Here is a 17,802-nt window from a genome sequence, read left to right as displayed (position 1 = left end):
TATAATTTTTTTTATAAAAGAAACAAGTAATAAACATGAGTTTTACCCTATCTGAATTGTTTCTTCTGAATTTATTGAATTATTTGTATTTAAATGAAAATTTATTATAAAAAATTTTTATAAAATTTATGATATTTGAGTTTTATTTATAAAAAAAAAACCGAAAACCGAAAATAAAAAATATTAACCTTATTAATAATTTTTCTATAGAAATCAAAAGCCACCGTTGTCAAGAAGAACCACAAATTCGTCATTGATTGTACCGCCCCAGCCGGTAAAATCGTTGATGTTGCTGCCTTCGAAAAGTACCTCCACGATCGTATCAAAGTTGACAACAAACTCAGCAACCTCGGTTCAAGTGTCGTCATCTCACGTGATAAATCAAAGATCATCGTCAACACCACCATCCCATTCTCAAAGAGATACCTTAAATATTTAACCAAGAAATTCTTAAAATTCAAACAAATTAGAGATTTCTTACGTGTTGTTGCCACCACCAAAAACACCTACGAATTAAGATACTTCAACGTCTCAGATTCAGAAACCTCAGAACAACAAGAATAAATGGTTCAATAAAATTATATAAAAAACTTTTATATTTTTGAACTAATATAAATTTCTAAAACTTTTTTTTTCATAAACACACACAAAACCCATTTTATTATTAAAATATAAAAGAAATACTGTAAATAATATGTACATAAATAAATATCATAATTATATATAATCCTTTTTCTTTTTTTTAATTTTCTTTTCTTTTTTTTTTTTTTATGCACATTGTAAAATAAAAATAATAGTAATTATCTCAAAGATAAAAGTATTTCTTTTTTTTTTTTTTTTTGGTTCTATTTTACAAAAAAAGTTTTTTATTAAAATTATGTTTTTATCAAAATTTTAAATGATATTATATATTATTATTACTAATCTATTTAGCCTTTTAAGCCTTGCAATAATCTATTGATTTCTTCGTCTGTGACTTCTTCGCCAGTTGACAAATCATCTTTATTTGAAACTGAAGGCATTTTCTGGTAGTTATTAAGTACAACTTCATCTACAACCTTGGCCAATATATCATCTGCTTCTTCATCTATTTCGTCATCTTCAAACATATCTTGTAACATTTCATCTGTAACGTCAGCACGATAGGATTGCTTTTGATATTCTTGCATTGTTTTTTGTAATTTTTCTAAATCAGTTTGACTATTAGCGACAGTCATTGCTTTAGTAGCAGATTCCATTGCTTTTGCCATAATTTGATTTGATTTAATTGTAGTGGTTTTAGTCGAAACTTGTGACATTGTGGTTTTGGTGCTTCTTAATCTTTCCATTTGTTGTCTTAATTTAACTAAATCATTTGCTAATCTTTTTGCATCATCTGTTCTACCCTGTTTTGCAAGTTGTTTAATTTGTCCAATATATTGCTGTTCTACACCTTTCAGTCTATTTAATTCTCTGTCTAATTCTCTTTGACCTTTAGATAACTCTCTTTTACTGTCCTTTAACTCCTCTGTAAATAAATAAAAAATTAGTAAACATTAATTAAAGTAACTATAAATTAAAAAAAAATGACATACGATCAGGATTTTTTTTATTACCACCAAAAAAATTCATTTTATTATTATTATTATTATAAATATTATTTGTTATTATTATTATTTTCTTGTATTAACAAAACTATGTGTGTTTTTTTTAATTTTTTTTTTTTTATATTTTTTTTTTATAAAGCTACGTGGTGAAAACTAAAAATCTAAAAAAAAAACACTTTTTGTTGTTATTATTATAAAAACAAACAAGCAAATAATATTATTACTATTTTTAAAAAAAAACTATTAAATTTAAGCTATTATGAAAAAATTAAAAAAAATTAAAAAAAAAAAAAAATTGTTAATAATTTAAAAAAAAAAATTATATAAAAAATAAAATAAAAAAAAAATTTAAAAATAAAATTAAAATTTTTTTATACTCATATTTTTAAGATATATCCAATTTGTATTATTTAAATTAAAAAAATAGAATATGAATTATCTCTTAAAAATGGTTTGGTGTGTTAAAAAAATTAAAATGAAATGATATTTAAAAGAAAAAAAAAAAAAAAGTTTTACATTTTTTATTTTAATAAATCTGTTTTAAAATTTACTGTTTTTAAATTGAATATTAAATATTGGGCAGGTTGTTATGAAGCCATCATTTGTATATCGAGTTGAGTTCTCTTGTAAATTATTAATATCGTAATAGTAGTTAATCATTATTCCATAACTTTCATCGAGTCTTTTTTTTGAGGTATCTGCTTTCCAATTTAATCTATAAATACTGGCACCATTTTTTAAATGGAAATTGCATACTGGGTCATATGCTCTTTTTGGTTTACTTTTTTCTTTATAAATATAGCTGTTTATTATCAAATTTAAATATATTAATAAACCATATAGTTAATAATAAAAATAATAATACCTACTTTAAAGCCAAATATTCCAAATCATTTTTAAAATCATTAATTAAATCTTCGTTTTGAATTTTTTCGACTATTTTTTGATGATTTTCTAAATTATAATTTATAATGATTAGTTTATAAAATTTAAAATTAAATCAGTAATTTTATACATTAATACATACTTGATAAATATTTTTTAAATCTTGGTAATGGTGAAAGTGTGCAAAAGTGTAAAATTTTAGGATTATTTAATTTGATGTATTCTACAGCTTTTGTAATTAATATATGTCCTAAATTAACACCACCTAGACCTTTATGAAGAGAGGATATTGAATAGAATATTGCCGAGTCGATGTTATTTATATCATTTTCTTTTGCATTTGGGTCGTTAAGTTCGATTGCTGGAATGTTGTCTGGTATACCATTGGTAAATGCGATATATAATGACATGAGTGGTAGATTTGGTAGTCTTGGGTGGAACAATACCAAGCATGTTCTATTACGAGTAGTTCTATTTTTAATTTCATTAGTTGGGTCACTTAAATTATGATATGGATGAACTGCTTCGTTCTCTATAATTGATCTCCAAACGTTTTCCTCCATACTATTGGTGTCCAATGGTTTGCAATAAAGTATACCATTGTTTTTTAAATTATCTTTAATTAAATCGCCTAACACCATGTCCAACTCTATTATACCTGAATTTAATACTGAGGATTTGGTTGTACTTGTGGTCTTGGAGTTTTCTAATATATATCTTTCTAAATCATCTCTGATTTTAATTAATGATTCTAGAATGTCACTTGAAACTTCTTGTTTATTACTATTACCCACTATTCCGATATCCCTATATACTTTATCTCTTATTAATCCACCCTCTAAATCAACAATAAATGATTCGATTAATTCCTTTCTTTCGTTTAGTTTTAAATTTTTACTATTTATATTATAATTTTTAAAAAAACCATTATTATAATTATTATTATTATTTATTTTAGTACAAAAATATTTATTTCTATTGACATTTAAGTTATTATAGTTATTAATAGTTGTCATATATAAATTTTTATTATAATAACTATTATTATGGTTATTATTGTTATTGTGGTTTATATTGGTGTAGTTAATATTAATGTTATTTAAAAATTTAATAACATTAATATTTCCTGAATATTTTAATATATTCTTTTTAGGGAAATACATTTTGTTTTAATTAATATATTAGGCGATATCAAAAAAGAACTTTGGTGCTTATTTGCAAATTTATATTTTGAAAAAAAATAAAAATAAAAAAAATAAAAAAATAAAAAATTTTATTTTTTTTTAAAATTTTTTTTTTTAATTACCACAGCCATCCTTTTTCAAAAATTATTTGTTCTCTATTGAGGAAATATTTATATATATTTATTTATTTTTATGGAAAAAAAAAAAATTAAAAAATTATAAAATTAAAAAATTAAAAAACCCCACACCAAAATTTAAAATAAAATGGGTGAAAATTTAGTTTTTATTTATTTATTTTATTTTATTTGAAAACTATTAAATGTTATTTATATATTTAATTAAATCAAAAAAATGAAAAAAAAAAAAAAAAATAACGGATGGGTTTCTTTAAACCTTGGGCTTCGTTACAACAAAATTACTGCCACCACAGTTATATCATGTTAACAAGTGCTGTAAAAAAAAAATATTTTAATTTATATTTTTTCTTTAATTTTTTTTTTTTTTTTAAATAATTTTTTTATTTTTTAACAATTTTTTTTTTTTTTTAATTTTTTTTAAAATTTTAAAATTTTTTTTTCAAAATAATTATAGTTAAGAACTTTAAACATAATTATAACATTACAAAATATAATATTACTAAAAATAAATTAAATTGTAGATATTATTTAAATTATTTATTATAATAGATTAATAGTTTTTTACTTCCTTTTTTTATTTTTTTTTTTATTTTGTAATTTTTTGGGTGTCGTTTTTTAAATAAAATAATAAAATCCATAAAATAATAAACAGTAATAATAATGGAGATAATATATATCACTGTTTTTTTGTGTTTTTTTTAAAAAGGAAATAATTTAGTTAAACAAAAAGAAATAGAAATATTAATTAAAGTTGTTTTTAGGTTTATTTAGATTATTATAAAACAAATAAGATATTTTTGGAAAAGAAACTATCATTATTCAACTCATCAAAATATTATAAATACAAATTATTATAGAACCTTTATATCATATATCACAGAATGTTAATTAAAGAGTTTCGTGTTATTTTACCATTAACCGTCGAAGAATATCGTGTTGGTCAATTATATTCAGTTGCTAAAACCAGTTCACAAGAAACCTCTAATGGTGAAGGTGTTGAAGTTTTAGTTAATGAACCATACAAAGAACCAGAACATGAAGGTCAATATACACATAAAATATATCATCTTGGTGCTCGTCTCCCAGGTTGGATTAGAGCTATCATTCCTTCAAGCGCCTTAAAATTAGAAGAAAAAGCATGGAATGCTTATCCATACTGTAAAACCGTTTTAAAAAGTCCATTCTTGGGTGATAATTTTACTTTTATTATTGAATCTCGTCATGCTCAAGATAATGCCGCTACTGAAAATGTAATACTAAATAATAATAATAATAATAATATAATATAGTAATAATTTTGGATCAGAAGAAATAAAGATTGGACATAAAACAAATGAAAACTATTGATATCAATTATAAGTTTAAAAACTAACAAAATTTTTTATTATTTTTTCTTACTTTTAGATTCACAACCTTTCAGAAAAAGATTTAAAGAAAAGAGAAATTACAGTTATTGATATTTCTAAAAAAGTTGAAAAAGATTATAAACCAGAAGAAGATCCAACCCTTGTTAGATCAGAAAAAGCTAACCGTGGTCCATTAGAAGAGGAAAAATGGAGAGAAAGCACCGAAATGCCAATTATGACCTGTTACAAATTAGTTACTGTCGAATTCAAATGGTTTGGTCTTCAAACTAGAGTTGAAAACTTTATGATGAAAATCGAATTTGATCTTTTCACTAAATTCCACAGACAAGTTTACTGTTGGTTAGACGAATGGTTTGGTATGTCAATGGACGATGTTAGAGCCTTTGAAGCCAAAACCAAAGAAGATCTCAAAAAGAAATTAGAATCAAAAGACGGTGAAGCCAAGGCTCCAGTCTCTGAATAAAAAAATAAATAAATAATAATAATACAATTTAATACCATATAAATTAAATATTTAAATATCTATTGTATAATTTCAATGAAAATGAATTAAAATAATATTATAACAATAATAACCGATTTATCCATTCAATTTTTTTTTATTTAGGTAAAATACCAAACCGCATAGGTTTATATGGTATATTAAATAGGTTTATTATAAAAACACGTTGCAATATAAATAAACGAATGGTGGTAACTTTTGCAGAGATACATATTAGATAAGTTGTCAAAGGTCGCAAAATTTTAAAAAGCTCGCAAAAAAACAATTAAAATTTTTTTTTTTTTTTAAAATTTTAATTATAATCTTGATATTACAATTGAATTTTACAAATAATTTTCTTTTTATAAAAAATAATATTAAAATAAATAGTTTTATAAGGTTGGTATTGGTAACCTTAAAAAATAGAAATTTACATTTTTATTATTTTTATTTATTTTTATATTTTTTTTAAAATTTTTTTTTAAAATCCTATATTTTTATATTTATATATTTTTTTTTTATATATAAATTACCCATTTGGTTTTAAATAAATGTTCATAATGAAAAACATTTTTAATCTTTTATTAATTTTATTAATTTTAAACTTAGGTTTTATTAATTGTAAAACGGTTACTTTTAATAGCCAATCTGTGCAATGTACAGACGAAAGCTCACCATGCAACTTGGCATCAAGTAAGAATTGGGAACAAAATGAAATTCCCTCCGATGGTGACGATGTTGTAATCGACTTTTCAACAATTAATTTGCCATCTGCTAATATCTATTTAATTGCTGAAAATTTAAACATTCAATTAAACTCTTTAGCTTTGACCGGTCAGGAATCATTCAAAACAAGTTTAAATATCCAAAATTCAAACGTTACAGTTTCAAAAAGTTTTAACACTGCTTTTTCAACAGTTAATCTTACCCAACAATCAGATTTCAATATTAGAGGTGCTGTAGATAGTAGTTTTGGCACCACTGATGTGGTCTATATTTTTGATGGAAGTAATCTTTATGTTCCCTGTGGTTTATCCTTTAACAGCAGTTCTATTCCAATGGATGGTACCATCTTTATTAGTGAAGATTCAGTCTCAAACCAAAATACCAAGTTTTTAGATGTAAACCAACCAAATTTAAGTGTTTCATCCAATAGTAATCTTACTATTATTAGTTCAACTTTAAATTCTGTTTCAATGAATTCACCAAATATTGTATTAAACAGTCTTTCAAGGTCCTATTTCAGCTCACTTAATAGCTTGGGTCAAGTTAATATTCCAAACTATGGTTCATTAGAGTTATCAAACTCATCAGCATCATCAGCATCTACCATCAATCTTGGTGGTTCATTGACCGTTAGAGGTGATTTGAATGTTCAACAAATTGTCATTGGCTCCACTGGTGTTATTTATAACTATGGTAATGTTAATACTGACCTTAGTTCTTTATCAGGTTCCATTATTTATCATACTCCAACTGCTGAGGCCAAATCAATTAATATTCAAGATGGGTCTTTGGTTCTTTATAATTCAATTTTAAGTGTAAGCTCTGATTTTAAAGTTTCCTCTGATTCAGTAATTAAATTCTTCAGTTGCAGTTTAGATAACACTCAGTCTTATATTCAAGTTAAAGGTACCTTGTTGCTTGATTCAATTGATGTGGTTATTCAATTATCCGATTCAAATATCTTACCCTCCGATGGTGACCGTATCCTTTTGGTTTCAGCTCCATCAGTACCTGATGCTGTTGTAAAAGTTAATAGTATTAAATTTTATACCCAAGCAAATACCAATGGTTTAACTTATAAAGTTGAATATGATAATGGTAATGTTTATTTAGTATTTAATAATAGTGGTACTAATGGAGGAAATAATAGTAGTAATAACAATAATAATAACAACAATAATAATAGCAGTAATAACAATAACAATAATGATAGTAACGATGGTAATAATAATGGTAACGATAAAAAAGAATCAAATGAAAAAAGAAACGTTGCTATTGGTGTTTCAATTGGAACAGTTGTTGGTGCTATTTTATTATTAACAGTTATTGGTGTTATGGTTAGAAATAAAAGAAGAGGTGAAAAAAGACCATTACTTGGTTAAATAAATTTTTTTATTTAAATTGATATTTAAATAAACACTCAACTTTAATTATTAAATCTTTGTTAATCTTTTTATAAAAAAAAAATTTTTTAATATTAAATTTTATAACTACTTCAAAATGCTAATTTTTTTTGAGTGTAAATATAAAATTCTGTGATAAGATAAAAATTGGTTTGTTAAAGTGCCCGAGGAAAATATGTAGACCCCCCCGATTTTAAATTTATATATTGAAAAAAGATATTTAGATTATAATATTTAAATATAATGTAAGGCTAATAAATTAACTTCATTTTATATAGATTCATTTAAAACCCTCTGAAAGATGATCTTAATTTCTAGGAACATTATAGAAAATTATCCCCAAAACATTACATAATCTCCACCTTTTCTAACACTTATTTAAGTATTTGAATCTAGTAAAACATAAGAGTCATAGACCCAAGATCTTATATAATGGTATTTATCAAATTATTGAAACCTTATTTCATCCATAAACATATGATTTTCCCGATGGTCCACATTCCAGTATTTACGTCAAATCCAAAACTATATATTTTTCTTCTTTTAACTTTATAAAAAGAAATTCATGAAACCTCGATTATACAAACATTGTTATTCCTATGCGATACGTTTTTAACTAACCAGTCTGATCTGGTGTGGCCAGTTGTTGAATAATACCAAACCACTGCTAATTTCATTCTTCAGCTCACCATTTAAAAATTTGAAACATATTAGACCTTCATCTCTTTCAAGAATCTTTTTTTTACTTCCAGAACGTTGATGGTCATTGATTGAACCTGTTTGTTCATATCTTTGAATTGTTTTTGCCACTTTTGTTTTGTGGACACCTAATTTTTTTGCAATTTTACTATTTGAGTAATGGTCTCTGTTTTTGTATGATAATATTGAGTATTGAAGTTCATCACTTAACCTCATTTTGTTTATTTTCTAGGAATTATTTTTGCACTATTTTCAGTTTGAAAAAATCTAAAATGATATAAAAAAAATTAAAACATTTCAAAAATTAAAAAAAAGAGATAAAAATTTAAATTTATATTTTTAATTTTTTTTTTTTTACCCACATTTCCCACACTTTTTTTTATTACCATTATTTATTATTTTTAGGCTGTGTCAATATTTATTAAAAAAAACTATCCAAACTAATCAATTTATAACACATATATAAAAATATCAGGGGGTCTACATATTTTCCTCGGGCACTGTAATAAGTTGGCAATTAAAATTAATAACTAATTTATATTAAAAAAAAATTTGTAACAACGCTCAGAAAATCCTGAAACAATGAAGAAAATCTTAGCTCAAATTGTCCATGTACAAACCTCCCGAAATTTTTTTATTTATTTTTTTGAGATAATTTTTTTTTTTTAAACTCTGAAAAATTTAATATTTTTTTGTTTTTTTTTCCGTGCCATTTTCCGGTTCCCAAAAATATAGGTTTTATAAAAATATAAATTTAAAAATTTTTTTTTTTTTTTTTTTTTTTTTAAACTAAACAAATAATTAATACAAAAATGAATTATTTTTATTTATTTACTATTTTTTTAATTATTTTAAATATAAATAATATTAATAGTTCTATTATAACATTTAATAATAATATTATATCAGAATGCACAAGTGATACTCCATGCGATTTATCTTCAAATAATATTTGGGAAAATAATCAAGCTCCACACAATGGTGACGATGTAGTCATTGATTTTTCAAACGAATCAAATCAAAATATTTATTTATTTGGTGAAAATTTCCATATTCAATTAAACTCTTTCACTTTGAAGGGTCAAATTACCAATACAAACAATCTTAAAACAATCTTTTATACAAGTTTAACCATTCAAAATTCAAACTTCACAATTATAAACGATTTTACTATACAAAACTCAAATGTAGCTTTTAACGAAACTTCAGATAACAATATTATAAATATTGGTAATTTCGTTTCAAACATAACCAGCTTTACTATGGATGGCTATTCAAGTGTCAAATGTAATTCCACTAATCTTTATGGTGTTCAACAGTTTAATATACTCGGTCAATCATCATTTAATGTAAATGGCACAGCAACTATTGACACACAAATCAATCATAGAAGTACCGGTTTATTATCACTTTCAGGTCCGACTACTATCTCAGATATATTTAACTCTATTGGCACTGTTAGTTTTGGCCCATATACAACAACCATTTCATCACAAACCGAAATTGATACAGCCTTCCTCTCTGGTAGACTAGTTATTGTTGATGGTAATAATGTAATGATAAATGAATATATCACATTAAATGAATTATCACAAATTTTTGTTACCCAATCTTCAAGCCTTATAATTAAAAGCACAATTGATAGCTCTCATATTCCACGTGTAAGTTATCAAGTAATTTTAGAAGATAGTAGCTCCTTATTTGTCCCATCGGGTTTTACGTTCTTAAATTCCACATCTGAAATGAATGGAACCATCAACATTCAAGATAATAATAATGAAACTATATTTTATGAAGTCGAACAACCATTATTAAATATTTCAACAAGTGGTAATATTACATTATTGGGAACATTAGTAAATATGGTTTTCTGTGAATCTAATACTCTTGTTAATGTTGTAACCAGTTCAGGAATTTATTCACTCCTTGGTAATGGGGATGTCTATGTTTCAAATACTCTTTCTCTATATAAACAATCAATTGCAAGAACAATTAACATTTCAAAAACAGGTCTCCTTGCTGTTTTTGGTATCTTAAACGCTCAACAAATTAATGTAGCATATGCTGGAGCCCTAGCTAACTATGGCAGTTTGAATTCTGATATTTATTCTTCAGGTCAAGTTCTTTTCAAATCTATGTATTCTAATGCCAAATCAATTAATATTCAAGACTCTGGTTCATTAGTTATAGATTATCCCTCATTACAGATTGAGGGCAATTTAAATATGGGTCCATTTTCAACTTTAAATATCAAAAATGTAAATTTAAATGATGTCACAGCACTCATCAATCTCGAAGGAAACTTAAATGTTAACCCATCCCGCTTAACCATTCAACTTAATCAGACTCAAGCCACAGTAAAACAAAGTGATAGCATTTTATTATTTGTTGCCAATGGTGTTTATAACAATACAGTTAGTATTGCCCCTAATGTCATATCAGTTTTAACCAGCAGTGGTTCTTTAGTAAATCTTAATCCTTTACTCCAAAGAGATTCAACAGGTATTTATAAATTGGAATTTAAAAATAAAAACTTTCCCTCACCCGGTTTGATTGCTGGTGCTGTAGCTGGCTCAGTTGCTGGTGTAGTATTAATCGTAATAATCGTAGTTTGTTGCTATAAAAGAAAGAAGAACCCTCATCACCATCACCATCACGAACAAAAACCCTTAATTCGTTAAAAAAAAAAAATATTAAATAAAAATATAAAATAAAAAATAAAAATAAAAAATTTAAAAAACAATAGAACTTTTGTATTTTTTGAATTAAAATAGATTGATAAAAAAATATCTTTTTTTATTTTTTCGCGAATGTTTTAAAAAAAAAATCTTTATAGATTTCAAAAATTATGATGACAAAAGTATTTTTTTTTTAATTTTTTTAATTTTTTTTTTTGATATTTATCCATTTTAAACATCCACATCACTCTTAAAATTTTAATTATTTTTATTAATTTTATTATTTTTTTCTCTATTTTTTTTCCCTATAATTTTTCCCTATTTTTTTTCATCTTTTTTTTTTCAAAATTAATTTTTAAAACCTAATAATAAAAATAAATAAAAAAAATGTTTATATTTTCCAATCACTATATTTTAATAATTATTTTGATAATTTTAAATATAAAATATATTACTTGTTCCACAGCCACTTTTAATAATACAGTAATAATATCAAACTGCACAAATGAAGTGCCGTGTGATTTATCTTCAAAGTCGGTATGGAATGATAACATTGCTCCGAGCGATGGAGACGATGTGATCATTGATTTTTCAACTGTAGTATCTCAAACATCCGATGTTTATTTACTTGTAAATAACCTAAATATTCAATTAAATTCATTTCAATTAAATGGCCCACAACAAACCGAAAATTTTCAAATTAACCTAAATATTCAAAACTCTAATTTGACAATTGCAGGCGACTTCAATGCGCAATATTCAAATATCACATTTGCAGAGACTGAAAATTCCTGCACAATATCAATAAATAACTTTGTTTCAAACCAAAACAACCTAACTTTCAATGGCTACACAAACTTTGTATGTAATACAACCACTTTAATTGGCACCGAGTATGTTTTTTTAAGGGATGATTCAACATTTACCGTGAATAGTACCGCAACCATCAAGGCACCCATTACCCATCTTAGTAGTGGCTTTTTAAATTTTAATGGTATTTCCACCATTCAAAAATCTTTTTATTCTAGTGGCAGTGTTCAATTTGGTACACAAACAAATATTTCATCTCAAGCAATACTCAATACAACAATATTAGTTGGGAGACTTGATATAGATAGTAGTTTAATTTTTTTAATGGTAGATTATATTCAAATGAACTCGTCCTCTATTATAGTGGTATCAAATAAATCAAGTGTTTCTCTTTTGGGTACAATAAACAAGAACAATAATTATTCAAATCAAATTTTATTATTGGATAATAGCTCTTTATTTTTAGAACTTGGCTTTTACATCTCCGACATGGGTTCCCCAATGTATGGTACTATATTTATTGACCAATCTTTAAGCACCACAACAATATCATCTGTTCAGCAACCATATCTAAGTATTTCCTCTAAGAGCAATATAACTTTGTTATCATCAACTCTAAATACAGTGAATATTACAAACTATCAAACATCGTTAACTGTTGAAGAAAGCTCGGTCGTATCGAGTATTAACAACTTTGGTGAAACCAATATATTAAACGATGCAACCCTGATTGTTAAAAACCCATCTACCACCCTAAATTTAAATGTAACAGGCAATACCACACTCGAACAAGGTTTTTCTGCAAAAACTATATATATCAATTCAAACTGTTTATTGTTTTCAAATAGCAGTATAGAAATTCAAGATTTTGGTTTATTAACTTTATATCCATCTGGATTATATGTTCAGAATAACCTAACACTCGAACCAAACTCTACATTACAAATCTTAAATGCCACATTAAATAACAAATTGCCACTTATTCAAGTTAATGGTTCGGTTAATTTAAACTCAATTATTTTGTCGATTGTATTGGCTAATAATGTTAAAGTTACCTCCGAAGAAAAAATTCTTTTATTTTCTAATAAAAACAGTACCATCGACATTAGTAGTATACAACTATTAACATTTGCCTCAACAGATACCATTTCATATATCAAATACAAAATTGATCAAGATAATAAAGGCAATGTTAATTTAGTATTTTTTGATGAAATAGATAAAAAAACAATAATAATATATTGCTCTGTAATAGGTTCAGTTTTAGGATTGGTATTTTTTGTAACCATAGTTTTTGTAATTAGAAAAAAACTATCACATAATCAGCATCACTATGATCATGGCCATCACTATGAAAGAGAATCTTTAATCCATTAAATAAAAACACATATAAAAAAACCCACATAAAACCAAACCTCCCAAAAAAAAAATATTACAAATCTATGTAAAAAAAAAAAAAAGAAATTAAATAATATATTTTTATCTATTACTTTTATATTTAAAATAAAATGTATACATAAACAATAGTGTATAGTTATAACTTTTATAATTATTTATTTTATTTTATTTTTTTTTAAAAAAAAAAACTCAAATAAATTTTTTATTATTCAATAATTAAAAATTTATTGTGGAGTGCAGGCACATTTTGGTTGAATGTAATAGATAGAGTTTGGGTTTGAACAGTATGAACCAAAGAAGGCATCAGCTTGAGCACGACGAACACCACCAATAAGAGTAGTGGATGATGATCTTAAACCATATGAACGACCAAAGATGTAAGCAGAATCCATTGGGATGTTTGACATACAGATTTTGCAGAGGAGATCAGAGTTATAAGTACCCCAAACAACAGTCTTGAAATCAGCCCAAACAAGAGCACCAGCACACATAGCACATGGTTCACCAGTAGTGTAGAGAGTGTAGTTTGTGAAAACAGTAATACCGTGGAGTTCAGTGCAGTTATTAATGGCAACGATTTCACCATGTGAAATGATATTTGGTTTACCCATGTTGACACCAGTGCACATTAAAGTACCATTTTGATGGTAAATAGAAGCAACAAATTTACGTTTTAAGGCAGTACCCATGGCAAGGATGTGGTCCATACGAGCTTCGTGAACAGCAAGTTCAGCTGGGTCGAGGTTAGCTGGGGTGAGGACTGGGGCATTGTCAGTTGGGAGCCAGTCAGTTCTATCGGTTGAACCACATTGACCAATGGTGGTGGTGTATGGGTTGAAGTTACCTTTGCAGGCATATGAAAGGCCAATAAAACTTAAAATTAATGCTAATAATAATAATCTCATTTTAAAATTTGAGAAGCTACAATGTTTTATTTGTTACAAATATAATGATAAAATAAAAAAAATATATATGTATATAAATAATAAATAAATATTTTAATTTGTAATATTACAACTAAATTATTTTGAAAATTGTTCTTGAATATTTCATTTTACAAACTGCATTTTATAGAAAACCCCAAGGCTCGTCCTAAACCTTAAAAAAAAAAAAAAAAAAAAAATATAATAATAAATAAAAAATAAAATAAAATGTGATTTTTAAAAACAACATGTACCAAACACATCATTGCTGATTAAACCACCTTTTTCAATTATTTTTTATTTCTTTTAACATTGATAATTATATAAAAAAAAAAAAAAATAATAAAAATCTGTCACCTTCCTATTTTTTTTTATTTTTTTTTAATTATTTTGCAACTTTTTGGTTTTTAAAGCGACAAAAGTCGACTAACTAACCACCTATAAGCCATTTCTGTTTTTTTCATGTTATTATTTTTAGTAACATTATTATAATAATACCCAAAAAAATGGTTTTTATTTTTACAAAAATATTTTTTTTGTAAAATACCTTTTTTTTTTTAATGTGTTTTTTTAACTCATCCCTGAAATAATTAATTTAAAAATTCGCATTATTATTTTTGTTATTTTTTTTTTTTATTTTTAGATTTTTTTTTTTTTTTTTTTTTTTTTTAAAAAATAACATATTAAAAATGTCAAAATAAAAAAGAATACGAATATGGATTTTATTTCAAATCTATTCGAAATAATGAACATCACGAAAATCCTTTTTTTTTTTTTTTTTTTATTATTTTTTTATTATTTTTTTTTTTTTTTTTTACAGGGTTTTCTTTTAGGGTTGGGCAGATTGCCCTGGACCAAAAAAAATAAAGGGTTTTTTTTTTTTTTTTTTTTTTTTTTTTTTTTTTTTAATTTTTAATAATAGTTATTTATTTGAAAAAGGAATTTCAAAAAAATTTTTTTTTTTTTTTTTTTTTTTTAAAAATTTCAAATGAATTTTTTTATATAAATATTATAATGATAATATGCAACGGCAATGATTTTTTTGATTAATAAATAAAGATGATTAAACAGATCAATTAATTAATTATAATCAAAATATCCACCAGTGCATGAATAGCCATCATTTAAATGGGAACTAAAAAAATCCACCTAAAAAAATAGAACAGATTAAAATAATAATAAAAAAAATCAAAAAAAAAAAAGAAAAAAAATAAATAAATTTTACATAGAAATAATTCGGAAATTTTTTTTTAATCAGATTCTTATGTCCTAAAAAATCAAATTTTATAAACTGGTCAAATAATAGTTAAAGTTTAAAAAAAGTGTATATAAATCAAAATTTTAATAATCATTATAATAAACAGTTTAATAAAAAATTAAATAAATATTTATAGATATAGTTAATTAACAAATAATTAAAATAATAAATAATAATAAAACATAAAAAAATTTAAATAAATAATAAATAATAACAGTAATTATAAATGATAAAAAATAATAAAAATATTTTATTATTAATTTTATTTTTTAATATAAAATTAATAATTTGTTCAACAGTAACATTTAATAATAGTATAATATCACAATGTACAAATAATAATCCATGCGATTTATCTATCAGTTCGTCCTGGGAAAACAATCAAGTTCCGATCAATGGTGATGATGTTTTAATTGACCTTTCAAATTTTGCAGTAAACTATAATATATACTTAATTGCAAATAATTTTAATGTAGAATTAAATTCATTTTATTTATATGGCCAACAAAAAGGTAGATCGTACCAGGGTGCTACCCATTTAACAATAAATAATTCAAATTTAACCGTATCAGATCAATTTAATATCCAAGGTTCAGTTTTAAATATCAACGAAACAGAAGTGTACAATAGAATATCAATAAACAGTTTCATTTCAAATCAAACATATGTAACATTAAATGGAAACTCAAATATCGAGTGTAATACCATAGAAATGGATGGAGAAAATTTTAATATCAATGGAGATTCAATGTTTACTGTAAATGGAGCTGCAAATTTCGAATTATACGTTTACCATCAAAGTAATCAATTGTTCAAAACTATGGGCACCACTTATTTTTCAAATCCATTTCAATCAAATAGTACCGTACAATTCGATGGTCAAACTGTTTTTTCATCCTCATCTACAATGAATACAGTCTTTTCTAGTGGCCAAATAAGTATCATAAATGGTTATTCAGTTGACATTAATGATTATATTCAAGGAAGTGAATCGGCATTTATTGCATTATCCCAAGGCTCATCTCTTCGTTTACAAGGTTCAATTAATAGTCATTTGTTTTTAAATAATGAAATTCTTTTAGCAGACAATAGCTTGTTGTTAATCAAATCAGGCTTTACTATTTCAAATATAAGTACCCTGATGAATGGGACAATCTATATTAATGACTCTGCATTCCCAACAACTATTTTAGATGTAAACCAGACCAATTTAAATATAATAACACAAAGTAATCTTACTATAACTTCATCAACATTAAACCAAGTAACCGTTGTAATGGATAGTTTAATATTGAACATCCAAAATGTTTCAATCTTTACCTCTCTTAATAGTCAAGGCCAATTGAATATAGAGCCAGGTGCATCACTTACACTTTTAAACTCATCATCGTCATATTCCACTGTAGATATATTTGGTAGTTTAACCGTTCAAGATTATTTATATGCCCATGCTATTAATATTGACACAAGTGGTTCTCTATATTGCTATGGACAAGTTGATGCCCCAGTCAATACCGAATCAGGTTCCATTTTTTATAAACAATCAACTACAGCTAGATCAATTGATATTCAAAAATCAGGAACTTTGTCATTAAATAATACAGAGCTATATATCAAAGATAATTTCACCATGGGTCCAAAATCATTATTACAATTCAGTTCTGTAGGTCTAAACAATGGTTTTGCACTTATCGAAGTTGGTGGTTACACAAATATTCAGGGTCCAATTTCTATAACAATTAGATTCAAGAAGGGTCTCATTAGTACAGAAAACAATGACGAGATTTTCTTATTCTCTACAAACTTCTTTCTACCAAATGTTATTAATTTTACTTCCAGCGATATTGTTTTTATAACAGATGCCGGAGGAGCCTCTTTTGATTATAAAATTGTCAACTCTGATAATGGTGATATTAGTTTAGTATTTAACAAGAACTCTGGCTTTGCATCATGGAAAGTTTCAGTAATTATTTTTTCAGTTGTTGGGGCTATTATAATTTTCTGTCTTTTAGTATTCTATTTTAAGAGAAGAGGTTCTTATACCAGTATTGGCAGCGGTAGTGATGGTCATCACCACCACAGCCATCATCATCATTATAGCTCTAGTAGTCACCATCACTATAACTCCTCAGACAACAGTAGTAGTTTTAGCAATCATACTGATAATAGCCATCATCACCATCACCATCACCATGGACATCATTAATTAATTCATAAAAATAAATAAACTTTAAATTAAATTATTATTTATTTTTACAATGTATAAA

General features: G+C 25.0%; 10 protein-coding genes across 10 annotated transcripts; 6 read left to right on the top strand and 4 right to left on the bottom strand.

Moving 5' to 3' along the window:
• Positions 1 to 210: 210 nt before the first annotated feature.
• DICPUDRAFT_91674 (ribosomal protein L22) lies at positions 211 to 613 on the top strand (the record flags this gene model as incomplete). Its single annotated transcript, XM_003286193.1, has 1 exon — positions 211 to 613. A coding segment is annotated over one exon (354 nt), but the record flags the coding sequence as incomplete, so codon positions are not given.
• Positions 614 to 929: 316 nt separating this feature from the next.
• Positions 930 to 1,611, bottom strand: DICPUDRAFT_77133 (uncharacterized protein; the record flags this gene model as incomplete). The annotated part of the gene is made up of 2 exons (XM_003286168.1): positions 930 to 1,507; positions 1,575 to 1,611. 2 exons carry the CDS (start codon positions 1,609 to 1,611, stop codon positions 930 to 932), a joined length of 615 nt encoding a protein of 204 aa, XP_003286216.1.
• A 515-nt stretch (positions 1,612 to 2,126) lies between these two features.
• Positions 2,127 to 3,634, bottom strand: DICPUDRAFT_30555 (uncharacterized protein; the record flags this gene model as incomplete). The annotated part of the gene is made up of 3 exons (XM_003286167.1): positions 2,127 to 2,388; positions 2,456 to 2,540; positions 2,614 to 3,634. 3 exons carry the CDS (start codon positions 3,632 to 3,634, stop codon positions 2,127 to 2,129), a joined length of 1,368 nt encoding a protein of 455 aa, XP_003286215.1.
• Positions 3,635 to 4,673: 1,039 nt separating this feature from the next.
• DICPUDRAFT_150195 (uncharacterized protein) lies at positions 4,674 to 5,622 on the top strand (the record flags this gene model as incomplete). Its single annotated transcript, XM_003286192.1, has 2 exons — positions 4,674 to 5,042; positions 5,197 to 5,622. The coding sequence occupies 2 exons, from the start codon at positions 4,674 to 4,676 to the stop codon at positions 5,620 to 5,622; spliced, it is 795 nt and encodes a 264-aa protein (XP_003286240.1).
• A 578-nt stretch (positions 5,623 to 6,200) lies between these two features.
• On the top strand, positions 6,201 to 7,748 carry DICPUDRAFT_77130 (uncharacterized protein; the record flags this gene model as incomplete). Its single annotated transcript, XM_003286191.1, has 1 exon — positions 6,201 to 7,748. The coding sequence occupies one exon, from the start codon at positions 6,201 to 6,203 to the stop codon at positions 7,746 to 7,748; it is 1,548 nt and encodes a 515-aa protein (XP_003286239.1).
• Positions 7,749 to 8,381: 633 nt separating this feature from the next.
• DICPUDRAFT_77129 (uncharacterized protein) lies at positions 8,382 to 8,684 on the bottom strand (the record flags this gene model as incomplete). The annotated part of the gene is made up of 1 exon (XM_003286166.1): positions 8,382 to 8,684. The coding sequence occupies one exon, from the start codon at positions 8,682 to 8,684 to the stop codon at positions 8,382 to 8,384; it is 303 nt and encodes a 100-aa protein (XP_003286214.1).
• Positions 8,685 to 9,280: 596 nt separating this feature from the next.
• DICPUDRAFT_150192 (uncharacterized protein) lies at positions 9,281 to 11,149 on the top strand (the record flags this gene model as incomplete). Its single annotated transcript, XM_003286190.1, has 1 exon — positions 9,281 to 11,149. One exon carries the CDS (start codon positions 9,281 to 9,283, stop codon positions 11,147 to 11,149), a length of 1,869 nt encoding a protein of 622 aa, XP_003286238.1.
• A 384-nt stretch (positions 11,150 to 11,533) lies between these two features.
• DICPUDRAFT_77127 (uncharacterized protein) lies at positions 11,534 to 13,333 on the top strand (the record flags this gene model as incomplete). The annotated part of the gene is made up of 1 exon (XM_003286189.1): positions 11,534 to 13,333. One exon carries the CDS (start codon positions 11,534 to 11,536, stop codon positions 13,331 to 13,333), a length of 1,800 nt encoding a protein of 599 aa, XP_003286237.1.
• A 245-nt stretch (positions 13,334 to 13,578) lies between these two features.
• DICPUDRAFT_30558 (uncharacterized protein) lies at positions 13,579 to 14,259 on the bottom strand (the record flags this gene model as incomplete). Its single annotated transcript, XM_003286165.1, has 1 exon — positions 13,579 to 14,259. One exon carries the CDS (start codon positions 14,257 to 14,259, stop codon positions 13,579 to 13,581), a length of 681 nt encoding a protein of 226 aa, XP_003286213.1.
• Positions 14,260 to 15,761: 1,502 nt separating this feature from the next.
• DICPUDRAFT_77125 (uncharacterized protein) lies at positions 15,762 to 17,741 on the top strand (the record flags this gene model as incomplete). The annotated part of the gene is made up of 1 exon (XM_003286188.1): positions 15,762 to 17,741. One exon carries the CDS (start codon positions 15,762 to 15,764, stop codon positions 17,739 to 17,741), a length of 1,980 nt encoding a protein of 659 aa, XP_003286236.1.
• Between the last annotated feature and the right edge of the window lie 61 nt (positions 17,742 to 17,802).

This window comes from Dictyostelium purpureum (assembly GCF_000190715.1).
Source record: "Dictyostelium purpureum unplaced genomic scaffold DICPUscaffold_64, whole genome shotgun sequence".
Lineage (NCBI taxonomy): Eukaryota > Evosea > Eumycetozoa > Dictyosteliales > Dictyosteliaceae > Dictyostelium > Dictyostelium purpureum.
Note: the sequence above shows the minus strand (reverse complement) of the source record. Positions and strands in the feature narration are given on the sequence as shown.